The 22710-nt window shown below is 43.8% G+C and overlaps 1 protein-coding gene and 2 non-coding genes across 3 annotated transcripts; 2 read left to right on the forward strand and 1 right to left on the reverse strand.

Moving 5' to 3' along the window:
- Positions 1-35: 35 nt before the first annotated feature.
- Positions 36-21846, reverse strand: LOC106748127 (ankyrin repeat domain-containing protein 6). The gene is made up of 11 exons (XM_014626369.1): positions 21604-21846; positions 20505-20914; positions 13763-13868; positions 12615-12713; positions 5190-5399; positions 4682-4780; positions 4353-4590; positions 3376-4274; positions 2980-3214; positions 2238-2483; positions 36-2124 (listed from the first exon to the last, which is right to left on the reverse strand). Exons 3-11 carry the CDS (start codon positions 13853-13855, stop codon positions 1961-1963), a joined length of 2283 nt encoding a protein of 760 aa, XP_014481855.1. The 5' UTR covers positions 13856-13868; positions 20505-20914; positions 21604-21846; the 3' UTR covers positions 36-1960.
- Positions 8284-8406, forward strand: Trnal-caa. Its single transcript has 2 exons — positions 8284-8321; positions 8362-8406. It is a non-coding gene; the product is annotated as a tRNA-Leu (tRNA).
- Positions 10764-10836, forward strand: Trnar-ucg. Its single transcript has one exon. It is a non-coding gene; the product is annotated as a tRNA-Arg (tRNA).
- Positions 21847-22710: the final 864 nt, after the last annotated feature.

Here is a 22710-nt window from a genome sequence, read left to right on the forward strand (position 1 = left end):
TGTTTAGGCTACGCCGCCGCGCCGGTCATTATCGAGGATGAACATTTCATTTAGGTGACGTCAGTCCTTGAGGAATTTAAAGTAATAAATGGAGAATATAATGCTTTATCAAAAATTAACGTAATTTATTAAAACAATTTAAACAAAAATGGAGGTTTCCTTTCCAGTATTACAAATAATAATAACTTTGTATCACTTTCTGACAGCATTTTAAATGTTATGGGCAACAAAAACTTTTTATTTGTTTTTATTGATCGCACTAAATGCACAAGAAATACTTTTCTTATTCTTAGAGAACGTCATGTTCCGTGTTAATAGACATCATATAAAAATTCTTTTAAAAGACGTCTTACAGAACGACTACTTTTTTATATCGCTTTTAAGAGATTTTCATCAAGGTCAAAAAGTCATCTTCAATAACTTTTTCTCTCAAAATGCTCACTGAATAGCTGGGCAGCAGTGTTCGTTTAGCTCCGAAATATTCTACTCAGAATGTTTATATTCGAGAAGCGTGCGCGCTGTTAGCGCAATTACGTTTTTCCATACTTATTTACGTCTAAAGCGACGAAAATAGAATAGCAATTATGCTGATAACGCTCTCTCCAAACACAAGTGTTTACATTCGCCAACGACTACATTCTGTGGAAAAAAACAGTTTATCAAGTGCTTCGCGCTGTACTGTCTGCAACTTTGCAATTATTATAAGATTTTCTGCTAAACAACACCAGCAGGTTTACGCTTTTCCAATATGTTTGCTAAGTCGACTGACATTTTTTTCAACTTTTCCATACTTTTAATATGCTGGATTGCTTGGTAAACTTTGGAGCAGCGTAAATGGCTAAGCATTGTTCGGCAGAAAATCTTACAACAGTTGCAAAGCTGCGAGCAGCGTGACGGGAAGCTCTTACCGCTTTTCTGCTCGATGCAGCCATCATGTCACATACTATATTTAAAATATTTAATGCTGCTGATTTTGAATTTACAAAAGAAATATCGTCAGTGTCACATGCGTACGATCTACTTAATAAACGTTATATAAGATATGGCTCAACATATGTGTCAAAACGTTGTTTTGAAAAAGAAGAATTTATCTCTCAGAGATTAGATTTTCGATCGCGTACACACTTACACATACATACATATACATGACATACATAATGCGCGTATAATACATGAGTAATAAATACTGTTGTTTTTACTTAGTGTTTATTTCTATTATAAAATGAGGTCATGGCAACGTGGACGGACATATGACACTTATAATAATGATATTAACAATAATAAAACTAATATAGACAACGATTCGTGAAGATACAACTGCAATATATACATTTCAGAATGTTCGCATTCAATTAGACCCCGTAGCTATTGTAACGATGGAAAAATACGACGAAATAATAATAATCCAACCTTCAAGTTATTGACTGCGTTCAGTAAGAAAGCAGCTAATAAGCACTTTCCGCTATGTTTAGCAACTGATACAAAATTTTCCGCTGAACGACATTTCATAATTTATGTTTTATTCCAACATGTTTGACAGTCCGGCGGAGTCGTCAGGCAGGATTAAAAGTATGTTGGAAAAAATAGCAATCACTTAGTAAACATGTTGGAGCAACGTAAGCTGCTGAGTGTCGTTCAGCAGAAAACAACACAATATTTGCAGAGCTGTTGGCGGCATAACGGAAAGTTGCTTTATCTGCTGAACGCGTAATTTCAACATATTCGGAGCAACCAGTATACGAGGTCTGTCCGGAAAGTATGATCGGTGGAGGTACTCGCGAAGGTCCCCACTAAATGATGAATACCTTTTGCTGACAATAGCACACCTAGATACAAAGTTACAGCACAAGTTCGGATACTTTCCGGACAGGCCTCGTATTTTACATACAGTGTAACGTAATTGCATTTTGGGAAAGTCCCATTTCCGGGTTAGAGATATAGAACCGCCGGTTGTACGGGACTAAACCAGACTAGCAGTGCCAATGTTAATTACGACGTTATCAACGCTTCGCTCGTAAACCGTTAAGTCGTGTCCCCTTGGCTGCTCCAGTAGGACAGCGAGTTGTTCTCCACTCGCGAATGGCCCCGTCGAAGGTGGCAGGATCACATCGCACTCCAGTTGACCTACACAGAACGCAATTGCACACACAACGTCCTATTTCGAATTGATTGACCGTCAACGAAGAATAGAAGGATAGAAATAATCGAAAACTATCCGATTTCTTTCTTGTACACACCCGACAAGGAAGGCGACGCGCCCTTGCTGGAGCCGTACATGCGAGTGCTGTATCCAGAATCATTGTGAGTGTCGTGCAGAGGCGGGGTCGGACTGTACACGGGATTGCGCGATCTGTAAGGCATCCTCGCGATACTGTCGTAGTGCACGTCTTCGGGGATACCAGTTTTTCTACAATTAGCTCCCTTGTATGCTTCGGGTTGTTCGGCATCGTCGTCTTCGCCTTCGCTACTCTCGCTGTCGTTACCTGCGATGTTGGTCGAGTAAGTTTCAGTTCGGAAATCATTTCACCCGCACAGAATTCTCTCTCAACTTCACAGCTCCGATTCGCTAACCCTGATCTAACCTAATTACCGAATCTTTTCTTCGTGCACTGATTGAAATTATATTATAGTTATTTTCGTCCTCAAATATATCCTCTCTTTGGTTTTAACTACAAAAATAGTAGTAACAATATGCATGTAAGATGTTATTATCATTGACACTATAACAACATTTATTAGAGAAATGACCTCAAACAACACGTATGTTTAAAAGTCGCTTTGAAAAGATATATATTATGTCTAAAAGACGTCATTACGGCGTTTTAGGACTTCTTTATGTTATCCGGGCTTCTCCTGATTACCATTCCTTCACTGTGGCTTATAACTACGGCATTATAGTTGCAAATATCTTTCTACCGGTGTAATTGTAATAATGTGATTTGACAACTCCGACATGTCTTGTTACTCGAGATACACCACCTTGAGGATGAACTCTCTGGCTTTGCGAGCACTTGGTATGTTCGCCCAGATTGATCGGCTCGCTGCTTCCGGAACGAATCCCTCGCCAGCCGTTATGCATATCAGGTACTTGCTGAAACCGCTTGATCATCTCGTGGACGCTGCGACGACCGCTCCACTCCGTCGTGTTACCGTCGCCGATCTTATTCTCATCCGCGGACGTGTTCATAACGTGCATGTCGTACGACGTGCAACCCTGGAGGACACGCGAGAAACAGAGAAACTTGATTGATATTTTTATCAATTCGAGAAGAGTACTCCTCAGACATTTCTCCAGACTAACTATTCGGATAGCCAAGCGACCCTTGACTATTTTCTACTCACTTCACTGGGAGGAGAATGGCAGCTTGATCTTACCCTCTGCAGACGTCTCCCCTCAACGGGAAGCGACTGCGCCGGCAGTGCGCCCAAAGGCGAGGTTCTATCCTGCCTGACGACTCCGTCGAACGTTTCATTGAGTCTCGGGGGAATATCCAATACCCTGAGCGCCGATCTGGCCACTCCGGAGCCCGAAGGTAGGTCTTTCATGGACGTGCTGAGTCTGGGTATAGCCGGAATATCAAGATCGTCCAGGCTACCGCGATGAACCGGCGTTTCCCCGGGGATCTCGAAGCTGCGATCTTGCGGCCGATCGTCCAACAGATCCTCCAGCGACCTGGTTCTAGTCGGTAGCACCACTTCATGGTGCTGGTTGTAATTGGTTTTCGCTGGTCTCTCGCTGTATCTACCCCTCCCGCCTCGCTGAAGACGTTGCTGAAGCTGCGAGTGCCTCTCGTTGCATCTGGTTCGTTCCTCCTGCACGCACCTGGTCAGCTCCGAGATCTGCCCTCTGGTCCTTCTCTCCAGATTGGTCACCTTCAGGTCCAGCTTCTCGTGAGCTTGGTCGATATGCGCCTTCAACTCGGCCTTGTCCCGCTCCAATTTCGCCTCCATGTGGCGGAAGAATGGTGCGCAATAACACGTGTATCCGACGCCCACCGGGCCCTTCCTGATGTTACCCGCCAGGTCCAAGTAGTACTGCTCACCACGCCCTAAAGGGTCGGCCGGCAAAGAGTCCAGGCGAGGTTGAGGGAACGCTTCCGGGTCTGGATAATAGTGGCAGCCGTAAGGCGACCATTGCCGGCCCATGATGGCCTTCTCGAAGCGGACCTTGTGCTGCTTGCCGTTGGACTTGTGCTTCTTCCGGTCTTTCTTCGAGCTGCTGCCGCCACCGCCGCTGGTGCCGCTTCCGGTCTTCTCTCGCTTCTTCGTCTTACCTAGCGTCAGACATTGAATTGATTTTTAAGACGTTTCTAACAGGTCTTCGAAAGCCTTGAAATTTCTTCCGGACTTACCGTCGTCCACTTTTCCATCGACCGAGTCGTCCTCGCGGCTCTTGCTGCGCGTTCGGCTCTTGCCACGGGCCTTGGAGATGATGTCCAAGATTTCGGAAAGGTTCTTACGGCGGGCGATGTCCTTCGCCGTTTCGCCCTGCTTGTTCCGCAGACTCCGGTCGCAACCGGCTTCCAGAAGGATGCGCGTCAACTTCCGACGACCCATCGCCGCGGCTATGTGCAAGGCGGTATCGCCGTTCTGCAACGGAGAGACGCCGTGAACAATGGAATGAGAAGAAGCCGACGGATTCGTAATCGATACGACGAGGAATACGATGATTGTCACTCACTTTATTTTGATCGGACACCCTGCACAGAGCCGAGATCAGTATGCGCGTTACTCCGGCGTGACCGTAACGTGCGGAAGTATGCAGTGGTGTATCGCCGTACTGAAAAGGAAGGCAAAATAAACATCCATCATACATGAGAAGCCATTAGCGAGAATACATATTCTTCCACGAGAGTGTTCGATTTTCATCGCTCCGGACGAGGTTAAATAACATTCACAGGTACGTGACGAGAGTGGCGATACTCTGTTAATGGGATATCGCACGGAAACCGCGATACCAACGGGGGAGGGGAGAGAATTTTTAATTACGTGCACCATCATTTTATACAGTTATCCTCGCATATTCGTATGAAACCGTACCGCATCATTGTATATACAGTTATTTCCGAGAACGTACTGAGAGGCTCGGCTTCACGCGATATTAGAGCTAAATCCCTCCCTCCATTCTTATGGTTTGGGGCCGCAAAGTGTGCGATGAAGTGGTGATAAGGAATCGGCAGATCGCTCACGTTATTCTGAAGATCGGGATTGCTGCCGGCTAGGAGGAGCTCTCGACAGCTTTGATTATGGCCGTTTTGACAGGCGAGGTGAAGCGGTGCAAATCCGGCGAGATTCCTAGCATGCAGAGGGGCCCGCTGGGTCCCGAGGGCCTTCGCCAGAACCGCCACGGTCCGACTGTAGCCACGCCACGATGCCTCGTGCAGTGCCGAGTTTCCATGCTGAAAACACGCAGACGTATTCATCGAAGGTTGTTCGGTGCCGAGATATAGGGTGTCCCGGAATAGATCGCGCAGCCTCATCCGCGACTCGACATCCCACCAATTGCTGATCTTTCGATCGAGGAATTCCGGATTGTTTGCCGGCGCAAATCAACTGGTACCTGGACAACCGACTATTTATACCCGGCGCTTAAATTCGCGAGTACTGCGAATACCTGCGTACAAGCGGCTGAACAAAATCGCGGATAATACCTATCATCTACTATTGATTTTCGCAGCATGTGCTTTGTAGATTAATCACCGTATATTCTCTCCAAAATCATTTGCACAATATGTGTATTAATCATGGTGTACTCGGGTACCTGAGTATCCGAAGGGCTCAATTACCCGAATAGCACCCGAGTATTTGCGTACATGGATAACATGACGTTAATTTCAAATACTCTCCATTGACGTGATTGGCCTGTTCCACCATCGTGCATTGCTCGCATGTATCAACTTTGTATAAAATTATCTCTCTTCGCAATGAGAAAGGGAGAGAGTGTCGAGAAATTAACTAAATTCCAAGGAGGTAACGATGGCCGGTGCTAACATTCGAGTTCAAGGTCAAAAATCAGTTTCTGCAGCGAAACTTTGAAGAACCGATTTTTCTGAGACACCTCGTATAGCACCTGGCGTATGCCGAGCGAACGTCTTCGTGCTACGTTTTACTACACGTTCCGCGAGTACTAACGTGTAATATCAGTTAATGACAGTTGTTACCATTATTACTAGTAAATCCGTGAAGAGCGAATGCTCCGTTAATTTATCTTTAATGAGTTTCCTTGGGCTCGCTGCTATCTTTTTCATTACACCGCCGCCTCAACAGCCATCCCGTTTAGCGCCGCATTTAATATTAAATAACACAATTTAATCTTAGAATTTACACATCTGCGGTATCAAATTAATTTCAGATTCAAAGGATCATGTTTATTTTGCTTCTCTTATCATAGCAGTACATTTATCCAATTTGCAGAGAATCGATTTCTATTCCGAGTCTGAATGTTGAGGAGGTTCTCATCAATTCTCCGGGAATGATGATGGATGAAACTCGGTGTTGCCGCATGACACCAAAGCTGCGAAATGCTTTGATGATTACCAACTTCACCGAATGGCAGTATTTACAATTTCGGGAATAACTCAATTTGCGGTATTAGCGTTAATTTTATCATTCAGGACCGGAGGAACGGCTCAATTTATTGCGCCTCGATGTCGAAATTTGCGGTTCGCCGCCGACACCGCGCAAAAGTCGCGTAGACGTGACGTGTCCATGTGCGATGGCGCAGCTGGTGCTCACAGAAAACTGGTGTACGGTACACGGCGTAGCGCAACAAAGGAAAAAGGCGGACGGGCGCAAGAGGATGACCGAGAGACTTACAACTGCTCGCCCATACTCAGCGAAGCGGCCGCTGGTCGATGAACCGTGCCATGCCACTCGCGACAGCATCGCCGCACACACCTAACCCTATGCGTGCTCACGCACGATGCCACGCGGCATATAGGGTGTCCGGTCGGAAATTCCAGGGACCTCGGTGATTATAGATATTCAGAATGAATCGCGTAACTGGATTTTACGTTATTTCTATTAAGGAAACAGCTGAAAATAATCTTGGAAGTTTGCATGTAAAGAGGAGAACCAGTAAAAAAGAATATACTACAGTCATTTTGCGAAATTACCACTGGTAAAGACAGAATTCATTCACTGATAACATAAATCGTTAAGTCGGGCAATTTATTTCGTATAAGAACACGCGCTAACAAATGAGTCAACTCTCTGAAACAAATTGGTTACCGTCACATATTTCCAACAGATATATCAGCTGCCCACTTTCAAAAGTTAGATTCATTTCGTATTCTCTCCTTGGACCCGAATCTCCGTGGAACACGCTTGTCGCGAGAGAGAAAAGGGAAGAGAGAAAGGGAGAGAGAGAGAAACGAAAGATTGAGAGAGTAAAGATACAAAGATAGTTCTCCGTTCTAACTCAGTCTTATCTTTCATTTCTCTACAAGCGGGCTGGCATATCTTGTCTCACGTGGCTTCCCCGACCACGTGAAAAAAGACGCCGCGAAACAATAAAGGAGTGAGGAATCCGTATTTACGATTCAACGTCACGGATCGGTCCAGCGATGGATTTCAACTTTTTATAGTTCTAAGCTAGAATAGAAACGGGTTTCATGTGCCCTTCCACCGAATAATAATAAATTTGGAATATTTATACATAAAATAAAGAGTGATCCCCTCTATTCATTTTGAAATGATTTTACTGTCATTTTGATGTTATTGTGACTTTTTGTTTTGTTTGGGTGAAGTAAATCTCTTGGATTCCAAGACGATATCATTGAAATTAATACTTTCATTATTGAAACAATACATAACATAGTAGTTTTAATGATATTTGATATTGAATAGAAGATTTACTCCAATTAATCTACCGTTAGAAATTTTATTGATTCAACATTTTTTCCGTGCAGATGACTTTCGATACAAGCTACATAGAACTTGTATAACGATGCTATTCATAATATTATATAAAGATTATGTATATAATTTTGGACCTTATGCTTATAAAATTGAAAGTTATACATAGAACTCTAATTACAACGGCCAAGCATACATGACGTCGAGTATTCGTATGCACGTTACATAGAATATCCGACGAAAATCAGTTCCATTGCGTAATTATTTCAGACTCCGTATATATATACGGACAAATAACTGAATTATCATTAGGATATCAACGATATTTCCTGTCGAGTTGCTTCTGAAATATTTTTTTAGAGCTTTGATAATTGCTGAGAACCCGTAGTTCTGGATCACAGTTAAATTTGCTGTTGGCCATCACGTGTCAGGATGGCCGAGCGGTCTAAGGCGCCAGACTCAAGGTATCATAACCTTACCCGTCCATGACGGGTGACAAGGGAATTCTGGTCCTCTCTGAGGGCGTGGGTTCGAATCCCACTTCTGACACATCTTTTTTTTTTATTTTTTCATCTTGACTCATTCAAGCATTGCATCATCATCTTGATATTTTAATACAAACGCCCAAATAGATCTCGTCGCGTCGATTTTCAGCCAATTATGAACGACACGAATTCAAATATTATTAGGTCAAAAATTTTTTTTTCTTTTATTTCTCTTATTTTTTAAATAGTTCGTTTTTCTCTGTAGAATCATTTATTTTTATACTTTTTTTTTATTATATAATAATTGTGTAGTAATTCAATATATATTATTTTAATATTATACACTACTATACAAAGCGTATCTCATAACAACTTTTGCAAACTGTCTGAATTTGATAAAAATCTCACGTAAATTGCCAACTGCCGCTAGTATAACAATTTTTTTTTTAATGATTATTTATACTAATCACGGTATTCAAGTAGTACGCAGAAGAACCGGGGCATACATTAGCATCACTAGTATTCACGGTTTGTACTCGAAAGTTAGTTAGCACGATATTAAAAAGTGGCAGTATACATCTTTCGAATCTTGCGGACGTTACGACGGTCAGGTCGATAGTTAACGATCCAGTACCAAGTAGTAGTAGTGCGCGTGAATGCCACTCTTCAAGGTCGCGCGATGTAATGACGTATCGGGTATCCAGATTCTCTCTATACTTCGATGCTTCGTGTAGCATACGCGCTCGCACAGATTCGCAGGAATATACTCGCTCTCCCACGCGTGCGTTTGCCGTGAGTATCCGACGGGATATGTTGCTACGAGGAGCGTTTTAATGTATTCACCCCTCCCGCCTCTCACGAGGAGGAGAGTCGGATCGGGCATGCTAATTGCCCGCGGGACAATAGTGGGATTCTACGACGACGGCATGCAATTCCCCGGCCGCGTCGTATCGTACATCGGGAATAACTTCGTTTTATTTCAACCCACGTGTATATACGCGCGCAGCATGGGCTTGCCTTCCCGCGCTTTTACGATTCGTTTCCTGCCCACCTTCGATCCGAGCGTGACGATTGAGAACGGCGTCGAGGGCGAGCGAGCGTTTCTGAAAACTGGCTCGTTTTGTCAGACGTTTAGGCAGACGATTAACCTGTTCGCGTGCGCGCGGCCCGCGATACGTAGTTCGCGTGTATATCACTAAGGAGATCGCATTGTTAGGGCAGGCAGCAACGTGGAAAGCCGTTCAGAATTTTCCGAACAGGCGATTTCAAATCTGTTGAAGAATCTGAATTGTCAGTAATGAACACCCGGTATATATCACGAAACAACCCGGATAAGGGAATTGTACAAATAACGTGGATCGTGTACGGCGAGATAAATCAAAGCTATACTCCGAGTGCAATAAATTCATGCGATCCTAGTGATTTATTTCTCGATAAACACACCAAGTATAAGGTTAACTGAAACGCACGAACGCCTCGTTAGGCGTACGATTAATCCTCCATCTCCGTATTGACGCTCATTTCGATTGTTTTATGATGACTTTACGAATGGAAATCTCCGATCCTTTTTATTCTAATTTTATTCTCACGGATTTCAGATAAACGTTGATTACAGGATATGTATATATGTATACTTATCAAAGATATATATTTATCTATCGATAAAAATAATGTGAAATTACTTGATTATATACAGTACGAAATTCTATTGAAGCTATTGCAATCAGAGCTCAGATATTCAAATGCTCGGGAATAATTCAGATACTACTAAGTTTTCGAGTATTTCACTTGGTATTCGGATCCTCAAGTGCTAAGTATTATTATTTGTGTGCATAATACCTCAGAGAATCGGAATCAGCTGCTGCGAAAATCAATAACAGGTATCGCCCAAGTATCACGAAATACTTGTTTCCGAGTACTCGGATACTCGGTTATTTCAGTGAATACCTATTCATCTGAATAGTATTCAAGAATTTGAACACGGATAGGTACTGAAATACCCAAGTATGATAAAAACCACCTAGTTCATACCGACGATACTAATTTTAATCGCGGTTATCTTCCACTCTGTAGTATAGCAGTATTGATTCGATTACATTCCATCATCCCATATAATCAAAAGCAGGGTTGAACAGTCTTAAGATATCAGATATAGAAGAAGAGATAAAAGTGTATGTATTATTTGAAGTAAAGCCAAGCAATCTTCGCATCTGAAGTAATTTGTCAATAAAGCTAATTATCCACCAAATATTGCTTCATGTAAAACTTTACTCGTTGTATCTAATAATTTATTTCTTTTAATTTTGCGTATTCAAACGAAGAGCAAAATATTTGAGAATACCTTATAATATAAGGTGAAACTGGTGATTTCGATAACACCAAATGCTGGAACTACGCAAATGGGGTAGCTACCCTTCAATAGACCGTGTGGCCTAACGGATAAGGCGTCGGACTTCGGATCCGAAGATTGCAGGTTCGAATCCTGTCACGGTCGGTCATATTTTTTTTCTTTTTTTCCATTCAAATGGCAAACAGTTGTAAAAATTAAATCGCACATGAAGAACCCCCATGATACGTTCGACAGCAAGAAAAACGTCCCATGGTACAATTAATTAGGTTTAATTATTTTGTAAAAAAAAGAGGAATCAAAAGAAATGTTTATATTGAAAATTATGGAATATACATATATATATATATTTCGGCCACTTTATGAATCCATGTGAAATTCGGCTATTATGCATCGTTCGTATCACAGGAGCCAAAATTGCTGGACAAAAACAGTCGCTCGCGTCTAGTTGGGAAGAAGTTACAACAAAGATGATGTATGAATTTTTTTGTGAAAAAAGAACTCGAGATGGTGGGATTGTTAAATGTGCAACAGCCCGGTACGCATTTGAGAGAAAGCACGATACTTCTTCGCGATATCGCTTTAAAAGCGATTCCTCATCGTAATAAGAAAGAGAAATACAGTGTACATACTCATTATTGTATTTTTATTTAAGGGACAAACATCAAACGACGCGCACGTGTGCTCGAATACACCTACGTCGACCTACGACTTCAGCATCGATTAATTCTCTCCCTCTCTCTATTTCCCCTTTCTCAATATTCCACCGCCCGTTCGAAAAAATCGCCGCTCACCAGGCATCTTCCATCGTCGAGAAGTGAAATTATTTGCCTTAAGCGGACGATGCTCGCAAGAAGGAAGAGCAATAAGAAAGAACAACCAATATACATAGACAAGAAAGAGAGAGAAAGAGAGAGAGAGGAGAGGGCGAGGAAGGAATGGTGGAGAATGAGTGGAAGAAATGGATAGGGACGAGAAGCGAGAAGGAGGAGCGTTTCTAGTTGACCCATGACCGGAAGTCGTACGTGCAGCCGCGAGAACTGCTAGAGATCTGTTTGCAAAGGATCCGGCCACGGTCGGACGGATCAGAAGTAGGAGTGGTAATCCATACAATAAGGGTTTCCTAATTTCTTGAAACACGTATTACCTCGGGACGCCATACACGTGCTTATGGTGTGTCCATATTAAGCGAAATTCGTTAAGTAACAAATTATTTAAACATTACAGATTGTTTAACACGCTTGTATCTCAATATTTCCTTTATACTGACAGAAGAAATATCTAAAATATCTAAAAAAAATTAAAATTATTTACTTTGCAGTGGGTACTAATATTTATTTGTAACAATATACATATTCTCGCGCCGGGAAAAAATTTTTCTCAAACAAGGAAAACATACACTTCCTTAAATTTATAGCTTCTTTTTTTAATGAAAACAATATTATTTACTCTATATTTGAGTTAAAAAAAATTTAGATTTTAGTAACTATGTTATTAGTATCCATCGAATAAATATTTTTTATTTCTTAGATATTTTTTTCTCCCAGTACATATTTCCTTCTTACAGCATGCATCGATGTTTGAGATTGCAGTTATTAGTACATATTTCCAGTGTGTATCGGGTTTTTAGCTGCCGAACGTTTAGAAATCACAGGTATCACCCAGACTAATCGGATAAAGTTCTTCTCGAGTGTCACCTGGCTGTCCGGGTGACCGGTTCTTTCGAAATCGGGCAGCTGTAGACCGAAGCTTCGAGCTTTCGAGAGGGAGATGAAGAGGTCAGTCAGTTAAGTGACCATCGGCGTTAATCTCGGAACGACCATTTTTCCAGTTTACGCGGCACATAAAACTACATGAGAAAGAGAGAGAGAGAGAAAGAGAGAGAGAAAGAGGGAAAAGGAAAATTTATCTACAACACTACTCACGTCGTCCGCGATGCTGACGTCGACGCCGCGCAGCAACAGGGTCTCGCACACTTCCACGTGACCACCTGCCGCGGCCAGCAACAGGGGCCCTCGGCCATTCTGAAACACGACAGGAATCCTGAACATCCTCGCGCGCTCGTGCCTGTAAGCGTGCTCGATAAAACACGCTAATTAAGAACCGTGCGCCGAAAACACATTCGAAAGTGAATATCTTATCGCCGAGGGTGATATCGACCGATAATTTCTTAATCATTGGAAAACCTAATCCTGCCAACACGAACGATCAAGCGTGAAGAAATGTCCTCTTTCGGCAGATCGAACCTCCGACGAATGAGTTCCCTTCGACGGTAATTTCGCGTTCAACACAAGTTTAATTTCGCTGGACGAGGGGAGGGAAGGATTCGCGCCCGCGCGTATAATATTTATTGCGACTGTTCCGGAGCATTGCCGCGGTTGCGTGTCGAATGTCATCTTCCGGCGGAGCGACGATTAATAAATCGTGCCCGGCAGCGACGGAAAAAGTCTCGGTGGCGATTAATTTCATCGGCGCAATTAAGGCAGAAGCAACCTTAATGAGCGCGCGTATAATCGATCGGGTGGTCCATTCGTTCGTGTTTCGCGTCGCACTTGACAAATGTATATCGCGTCGGCGTGCCTATCTGCATTCTTGGCCTAACCCTGCCTGCCTACGCCTAACCGTGAGCCGCACTGAGAGCCGCGCGAGGGTAAATTAATTAATAGACGAAATTAATATATCGCCGCATTAGTTCTCGCCATGCGATGCCGTTAATAGAGTTTTCCTTCCCGCTAATGTCGCGGGTAATTACCAGAGGGAGATTTAATTTCACGATACGCATTTACATATATTTCACAATTTATCGGCATCCTTCAACGTCTCCCATATTTCACTCCCTCTCGGCATTTTCAAAATACGAATAAGAAATCGAGTGTCAGTGTTTAGCAAAATGTCTAGAGACAAGGATTGAATGGGAGAAATCGATTCAAAAAATGACGATAAATTCCCCATTCCAATAATTGCAAAATCACCGCCGCAATTTTGAAACGAGCGGTGAGAAATATGCGATGGTCATGTGGATCACCCTGTATGGTATATACTTGTAAGAGTTTCAAGGGTTGGAGGATCGTACCTCGTCGGGCAGCGGTTTAATGTCTTCGTCGAGCAAGCGTGTGACTCGAGCAACATCGCCACGAGCAGCCGCCTCGCGCAACTTTTCTGCCATTCCAGTCGCGCATCTGCAACAAAAGCAACAGAATACAACATTTTAAGGAAAACGAGCAACAAAGTGCGCTATGTGACGGACGATTCAAAGGTAGCGTAATTTCGATATGCTCAAACATTTCTCTTACTATCCGGGAACAAATATATTCCATATATAATTAGGTATAATTATATACGAAGTGGCGATATCGTAATATATGTATAATTGTGTATAATTTTATATATATATGAACATATTTCATATATAATTATATATGAGAAATTTTGTACTGGTTCAGGTAATCATACACGGAAAAGTAATTTCTCTCTTATTACTGATTGCGATAATGAGGGAAGAGAGAGTTATATTAGCCAAATATTCACCACAAAATGCTCCGCGGAAATTAAGCATTAAATTAATATTCTGTTACAGTCGAGTCGCCGGAACTGTCAGAGTTGCATATTTTATAAAGGGAACAAAGGTACACGCGGCGCCATTGTTTTCGGAGACAATAGAACTCCCCTTTCTTTCTTGAGAAGAAAGAAAACACACGATAATAACAAAACGGTGAAATCAAAGGAAGAATAAGTCCGTTGACTTTAGTTTCAATATTCTCGAGGAAGAAAAGATGTTTCATGCAAATTCTATTTGACTCCATAACTTATGTAAAACCAAATAATATTCAAAATTAAAGTCGGATTATCAAGTATTTAACGTTGGGATTTGAAGACATAAATAAGGATTGCGAATCGAATAGAATTTTGATTGAGAAAAAGTCAGCCTCCTGGACCGAGGAATCCGTATTGAAGTTTACGTGCGTAATTTTTCAGCACCCTGTATCTATTTTGCTGCTTGGGTTTCTGTCGTATAATCCGTGTAACACGTGGACAGTAAATTATCCTGATGCCCGGCGCGGCGGTATATGATCTAGGATCCGAAGTGCGTCTGCTAATGAGGTAGACTATTACACTCCCCTGACGGATCGCAGCTCGTCGTCCGTTTGAAACATTAATCTCGCTCGTGATTACTTCTTTTTGGAGCTGTAACGATTCCAGAAATAACGCCGACGTTGAAAGAACGAAAGTGCCCGACGAGCGGATTTACGAGCCGTTCGTCTCGCGAAAGTACCGCCGAGGTGTGAATTAACACGCGACCCGGGCGAAAAGTATCGATAATCTTCGTAATTCAAAAGAGCAAAGTGCACCGAGCGACCTGGTATGACCCAGCGTGCATCCCAATGACGCGTTAGGAATATCGAATTCCTATCGAATATTCGACCGTAATTCAAATAAAATTATTTCAGCCGAATGCCATTTGTCTGTTCTTCATCCTTCGAGTTTGAGCGCGCGAAAGATCTTCGGGCGGTATTCATACTAGAGCTGTTAATTTCGAAACTTCGAGAGGAATTCGAATTTTCGGTAAGGTGAAACTTCGAAGGTTCGTTTTTCAAAGGTCGTGATCCTTCGGAGCTTCGAAAAAGCAATTTTGTGAATGCTGTAGATCGTGCGTGTATTTAACAGCAGGCCCTTGTTGCGCCCGGCTGCACCCCGCTTCAAAATGGGCGCGCCCGTCCGGCCTAACGTAACCGTCACGTGACGCGGTCACACGCCGCCGAATTCGAAACGCCAGCGACGGCACGCGACGACGGAATCGCGCATCGCCAGCCGCTCGAACGTCTCGATGCGCGCGAGTGACTGCGGATGCACGTGCGAGTGCGGTTTTCGCTCTTGAGGCTGAGAGCTCTTCGAGCGGTGCCACCCGAACTCGTTTGTGAGGCTGGGCTATATCTGTTGTAAGGGACGCAAAGAAGTCAACTCGGGTGTTGCAGGAGAAGTCCGAGGAGCCTCGGGATTCATGAATGCGCCCTCTCAGAATAACCTCAACCACAGTGGCTCTTGCGCCGGGGGAAAAAATGGAGAAGGGGAAAACGTGTTCTTTCCAATCACACACACTGCCGTCTCCCTCTCCTTGTGCGCGACAAAACCTAAGCTCACCGGTAACCGGTGTTGCGGCGGTTAAAGCCAGCAATTTCACCGTGTTTATTTTATCCGCGACATCGATGATAGTGCGTCTCGCGAATCACGGTGTTTCCTGCCGCGATCACGCCGCGCGACGATCATTACAAGAGCAGGGCCGGCTGCATATTTCGCGCCTCTTCACCACCGGAGAGACTATAACGACTCTAAAGCAAAAAGGAATGAATTCAATTGTCACGGCTGTTCCATCTTTAATCGCGCTCTTTGAACTTTTAACGCTGAACACCCAAATGATTACTCAGTAAACGAAGGACGTTAGATCGACATTTTGAAATGCCGCGATTTCATGCGTATCTCTTGAACGTTTTCACTTAATATACTGAAAATGTTTCAGAAACGTACCAAATAATATGACCCGTTAAAAGCTGCGTATTAAAGAGCGTTACAAGCTACTAAATTATCGTTGCGGCAACGTTCCGTCAGAAAGACGGAAAAGTTAGAAGTTCGTTTAAGCGCGAGGACTATTTGTAAACATTACATAAATAAAGTGTAATTCAAGCGTTTATGTATAATTGAAAAATTGCGATAGTCCATCGTTTATAATTTTGATGAAAACATTAATGTTGTAAATATACTTTCTTATGACTGCGGAGTAGCTCTGTAACGACTGAGCTACTTAAAATTCATGACGTCAAGAGTACGGAAAAATACAGGATATCTTATAAAATCTCTCTGGAAAACAGCCCTATCTGCAATATCATCGACGGCAGCTTAACGAAATTGCCGTCGTAAGTGTTTCCAATCGTGGTTTCGCTGACAGCCGACCTAACGACTTAATACCATGCGAACGGTATCAAGGTCGTTGTTAATTATGATTCTGCAGACGGAAAGCGCATCATCGGCTAGCGAGAAGGAAATTTGCGAGGGAACTTCGAAAATTGCCGGTCTCCGCCCGCGATTAATCACACGACATCTTGAGCGGAATGAAAGGGAGGAAGGGGATAGGGACACATGGTTATTCCGCTTTATGGTTCTTAAAAATTATGACGGCAGGATGTGGTATCGGCAGGACGTAACAGGCGGCACAGGTGGCACGCGAAGGATATCCGAAGGGTCATTCATAATTCTTTGATTCTTATTTCGCTCAAAATTAACATTCTCTCGCGCGATCCCTTTTATTACTCCATTTTATTCTCCCACATTTCGATTCTTTTTTTTACCATTGTGCGTGCGCGCGTCACTCGCCTCAAACTGCGCTTTTATTCTTAAACCCGCGTGTGATGCGGGTTTTATGCGTTCCATAAGCCGGCATCCAATCGCAATGGGTCGCCATAAATGATCGGCGCGGACCGTAATCTCCTCCCGTGGTCTCGAACGTTTCCATCGCGCCGTATTTATCACAGCGCTAATGTTTTTTTTTCCACAAGTTATGACGCTCCGTCATAAGACCCGGCTATCCCGCTGTTTTAGCGCAACCCGAGTCGAGGGAGGTTATCGATCACAATCAGTTCGTCGTCCGTGCGCAATTTATCCGTCCGCGATATATCTGTTTGGTGCGGCGAATTATACAGGTAGGCGCTGCATCCTCGCTGCAGCGACCGTAGCCGTAATATGGCCATCGGTGCGTTTGCGGATTCACTTGTGTATCCCTTGGCGGAATTGTAATGGGGAACCGTTCTGTCGTCGGCAAAACTCTGGCGTACTTGAGTTTTATTAGCCGGAACGCATCTCCCGGCGCTTTTTACATCGACCGAAACGACGTTGCGGTACGTTCCGGTCCACTTCGGGCGCTGCCCTAATGGTCGTGCGAATAGAATCACACTGGGTGTGCCATCGACACATACATCCTTCTGGCCTTAAATTCTCAGCGAGGCTCAGTACTCCGCGATAGGCATAGGCGACTTGCGACAGGAACGCGTGCGTACACACACACACACACGCGCGCTTTTCTTATTAGAATATTTGTCACGCATCCTCTTCTTATTTTCCGCATATCTATTCATATATTTATATGCATAAACTATTTATGGGCGTGGAGAAGCCATAAACGGCAGCTCCGCAAAGCATTAATTCGCCGTAATTTCTTCAACCCTCGGGGAAGAACATGCCAACTCATCGAAAGCTATTTCTTTTTTTTTTTTTTTCGGAAAAAAAGAACGAAGATAGATAACTGAAAAAAATGGATGAATTGCTGAGACGATCGAAGTGCGAATCCCCTACAATCGACGCATCCCATCCATAAATCATACGGTAGGTATATGCCATTTGATTTACATCGGGTAATAATCTCGTATCTCGAGCCGGCAGTATTTAGTACTATTTTGATACTAACTTATTAGTATCAAAGACAGACGCACGTACGCACCCCACCTCGTTTATCTTCGGAGTATGTTACCTTGCATGGTGAACCACGCCCAGGAAAGGGTTGCCAACCTGCGTCTTTTGATCCTGAGGCGATTTCAATTTCTAGATATCGCGCACGGGAAATCCGCCCCTCAGATACTCGCCGGATAATGAATAATTGCTCGTCGATTCGACCCGATTGTTTCCGAGGACGGAGGAAAAGGAGAGAAGAGAAGACGGAATATCACGTTATTGAAGATAGCTTCCCAATAAACATCAAGCAATAGTAACGTTACAACAATGTTATAATTTTCCACCCAGCAATGTAAGTGCAACATAATGTGTGTTGTATTCAACGGTTACATCGTTAAGTGACAATTATCATGTTGATGTAATGTGTTATTATTAGCTTTAGGGCGACCGAATCTTGCGATCGTGCGTCAACGGAGCAATAGGTGATCCTCGCGCGTGGCCGTCTCGAGAAACGGGCGACACAAAGGCAAAGCCCGGGTTCGCGGCGCGCGCCCCAACCCAGGGAATACCCGGCAATTATCTACTCAGTCGTCTCGCTGCGCCTTCGAACCGCTCGTCCGCCCCTTCTCGCGCATTCCTGCGCATTCCGGCCATTATCCAGCCTGGCATTGCGAGAAACGACCCTACACTGTAATGACGGCGCGAGCCGAGAAATCCACTTTATTCGAGGATTAAACGCACAAATTACGCCCGAGCACGCCGCCGTCGTCGCAAAGTGGCCCGGTCGTCGACTGGCCGTTAACGGAGCTCTTCGTTTCGATCAGGGCCAAAACTATCGGCGGTCATGGGTGAAACTGTCGCGCTACCAAAATAATTCTGCTAGCGCAATTCACTGGCGATACATCGGCCCAATATTGCTTACATCGGCATTTATTGAGAATATATTGAACAAATATTGCCCAATATAAAGAAAGGCACACCTGCAGATCTCGCACAGTATCTGCTATAAATTCTTGGTAAACACCAACTCTCAGTATTACAATTTCCCATTCAACAATGTAACTGTTATATATCATGCGTTACGTTGCATTACGTTGCATACATTGTCGAGTGGAAAGTTATAATATTGACGTTATGTTACTGTCAGTTGGGTTTTGTAGATAGTTTGCTAACAGAAATATAACAGGATTCGTCAGCAAAGCATAACAGATTAATCTACTGTCATGTTCTGCTAGCAAATCCTGTTATATTTCCACTAGCAAGCTGTCGGCAAAATTGATATCAGATATCACGTAAAATTTGCTCTTTGCAGGTTTGACTGGCATTATATTGGGTAATTCGTTCAATATACCCCCAATAAACTCCAATATAATCAATATTGAACCAATGTATCGTCAATGCTTTGAATTGCGCTACTAGGGAAGCTTCTATTCCAAGCGTCTGAGCAAACTAACCGTAAATTCGACCGGTAAAGAGCTTCGTATTAAGACGGTCAATATATATAACGGTCATATCTTTAGACGATCAATTGTAACGGGCTTGTTAACTGAAGCGAACTTCACACTTTCGCGGTTAGAGCGACCTCGTCTCAAACCGAGAGAGAGTTGAAAAGGCGTCCGAGGGGATAGAAAGCGATCGCTCTGACGCTTCCGTCGACGTCGGCCGGCATTTATATTACTTTTTCGAACGCGACGGATACACGATTGCATAATTTAATCGTGGCGCACGGCGTTGTCGAGCGAGTAGCCGCGGCGCCGCAGCAGCCGCCACGTGTGAACGTACACATGTACCACCACGTGCGCACGCGAACGAACACTCGCGCGTGTAACTCGCGCGAAACCGGTATCTGCGCCTTCCACGTAAACCTTTCGGGATGTACAGGACGCTCCAACGAGCTGTATAACCTAGATCAATGACAAAGTCCCGGCTTATATCGCTGATAAATTACGCGAACTTGGCGGCTGCATGTAATTGCGAGCAGCTGAAGGTGGACGGCCTTTTGCAAATGATGATCTTTCACAGAACACCGATGAATCTTTGTCCCTCGCTTCATTTTAAGGGAGCTTCGCTGCAACGGGATTTGACGCAACGTTTCATCATCGAGATACTTGACGCTGAAATCGGGATACAAAAAATATCAAGTTTAGGCCCGATTCCATCTCTGATTAAGCCAAGCGACGATTAACTTATAGGGTTGCGATTGAAACTTCTGATTGTTTTCTTCCTCAATTAGTAAAAGGAAAGGTCGTTCTGTTTACCGAGTGTGTTTGTATTGCTGAACGCCTTGTACAACCGATGCTGGAGATACAGCAAATCTCTGTGGTCGTTACACGCTTTTACCAACGCCGAACGACTCTCCGAGTCATAAGCACACTTACCAGCCATATACGCTTATCCAGAAGGCATCGCTTGCGAGAGTAATCCTTAATCCGTGTCGAAACGTGTCGGACGGACAAGTTCGTCCTTCACAAAATCCACTGGCGGGCAAGAAGCACAAAGCCACGCATCGTTGCCACCTTACAACACTCCGAGCGAATTGTCGCGCACAGCAGAATCGACTTTCTTGCGGAGTATCACGTAGCGCACGAAGATCGTCGATCACAAGGTGTAGCGCAGCATCGTCGGTGTAATGATACTCGACGGGGTTTAGTTCACGACGAGATCACTCTCACTGTCACGGTATAACGTACAAAATGGCAACCCTAACGTCGCGCCTCGACGTTATTTTTTTTCGAAAAGAGAAAACCTCCCGTTCGCGAATTGCAACAGCTCTGCATTCGTGTGCTTCCTGATACAAGTTAGAAGCAGAATCGATTATGTTGGTCGAGAAAGTAAACGATGAAAATTGTAATTGTCGCGGGCTAGTGATAGATCTGGTGTTTACTATTGAGAGGGCCGGCAGTCAACAAATACTAGCCAGCGGCGAACACGGTGGAATTTGGATTCTCTTTTTTTTTTTTAGATATTTACATACAGATAAGTCATATTAGCTATGTGAGTATATAAGTTTTGATATAAGCGAGTTAATTAATGTAATGTATTCGGCGATGTACAATCTACAATTCTGCGAGCGCTCAATTTCAACGCAAGCCGGGATCCCGGCAGGTGAGTGTCGCGGCGGAGAGACTTCAACGCTCGTATAGGCAAGACGACCGCTGTTTTACGATAGAAGACGTAAATAATACACCAAGGTCTCGTTGGGGAGAAATCACGAGACCGGTAATGCGAAGTAACGAGTTGGGAATAAATTAGGATTTATACGCGTCTTTCAACACGTGCTTTAACATATTTCACAGCAACGTGTATTCCCTGAAACGATCGTCTCTGACGTTACGGTGAATTAAAAAGTTAAATGTTCAAAAAGTCCGTTAAACTCGATCGGAGTGATTTCTCGAATTTGACGGAAAAATGATTCCATCGGATTCGAAATCCTCGGGGGATATTTTGTCGGAACCCTGATTACGATTCGTTAATCACCTCTCGGATCATCCAAAATCAACCCTCCCAGCTCCCTCGGCAAACTCCCATCATTCCCGGCACGAAAGTTACAAATCACTCGAGGCTGTCCAGCACGAGCACACGTGTGCGCATGCGACCGCGCGACGTGATTCTTTCACCTCCGAAAACATACTCCGAATTTACGATCCACGCTGCGTGCCGACGCGACGGAGGATTTTTCGATGTGCGCTCTTTCGAGGACGCGTTCCTTCGGCCGGAAGACTCGGAAAGGCGGCCGTACCAAGACTGGTCGCGTCGAGAGAAAGCCGCGAATCGCGAGCGAGCGGTTCTCCAGACCAGGGCAGGCGCAAGACGTCGACTCGGCGAAGCTCATAATCGCCGAAAAACGAAGTTCACCGGAGTAACTCTGCCCGAAGAAGCTGACAGAAGCTGATTTCAGGCTCGCACAATTTCACCGCAGGCTACGTCGTTTCGATCAGCGTGATCGACGCATCGATCTCTTTTAAAACATCAAGTTTAAAGGAAAATATTTTATCTTGACCACATGTTCGAATGTAAATGTCCAAAATATATCGAGTCGTTACTTCATTTCCATGAATGACACAACTTATGATATTTAAGTAGCTCGATATGACCAATAATTCACGTACCAATTAAGAATTAATGATAATAAATTTCAGCCAGTGCCGATTTCGTGCTATTGTTACTACTTAAAACAGAAAGTTTGACAAGATATGCAACGGCTTGACTCTTAATAGAACTGACTGACTTATCATCTATTTCCCTCCGTTTCTAATAATGGTGAGCTGTCGTTGTTGTAACAAAAGCACAGCAATTATTTTTCCAAAGAGTTAGATTTTTATACGTTTATTTTTCATGTGACATTTAATTTCTCGTTTAAGTCGAATATGGGCAACTTACACTTCATTAGCCGGCACTGTTCCCCACTATGCCTGCCAGTGCAACGTCATCCTCTTCTGGTTTCCTCGCACCCCCGCCGTTTCGCTCCGACAACCGGACTACTCCAACTACTACGAATCTGTTATGTATCAGCCAATGGCGTAACTAATGACGGCCCTTTACTAATGTACGAAGAATATATATTTACTAATATGTATTACAAAT

Source organism: Dinoponera quadriceps, unplaced genomic scaffold (assembly GCF_001313825.1).
Source record: "Dinoponera quadriceps isolate SergipeBrazil2010 unplaced genomic scaffold, ASM131382v1 scaffold2420, whole genome shotgun sequence".
In the NCBI taxonomy this organism is placed as follows: Eukaryota; Metazoa; Arthropoda; class Insecta; order Hymenoptera; family Formicidae; genus Dinoponera; species Dinoponera quadriceps.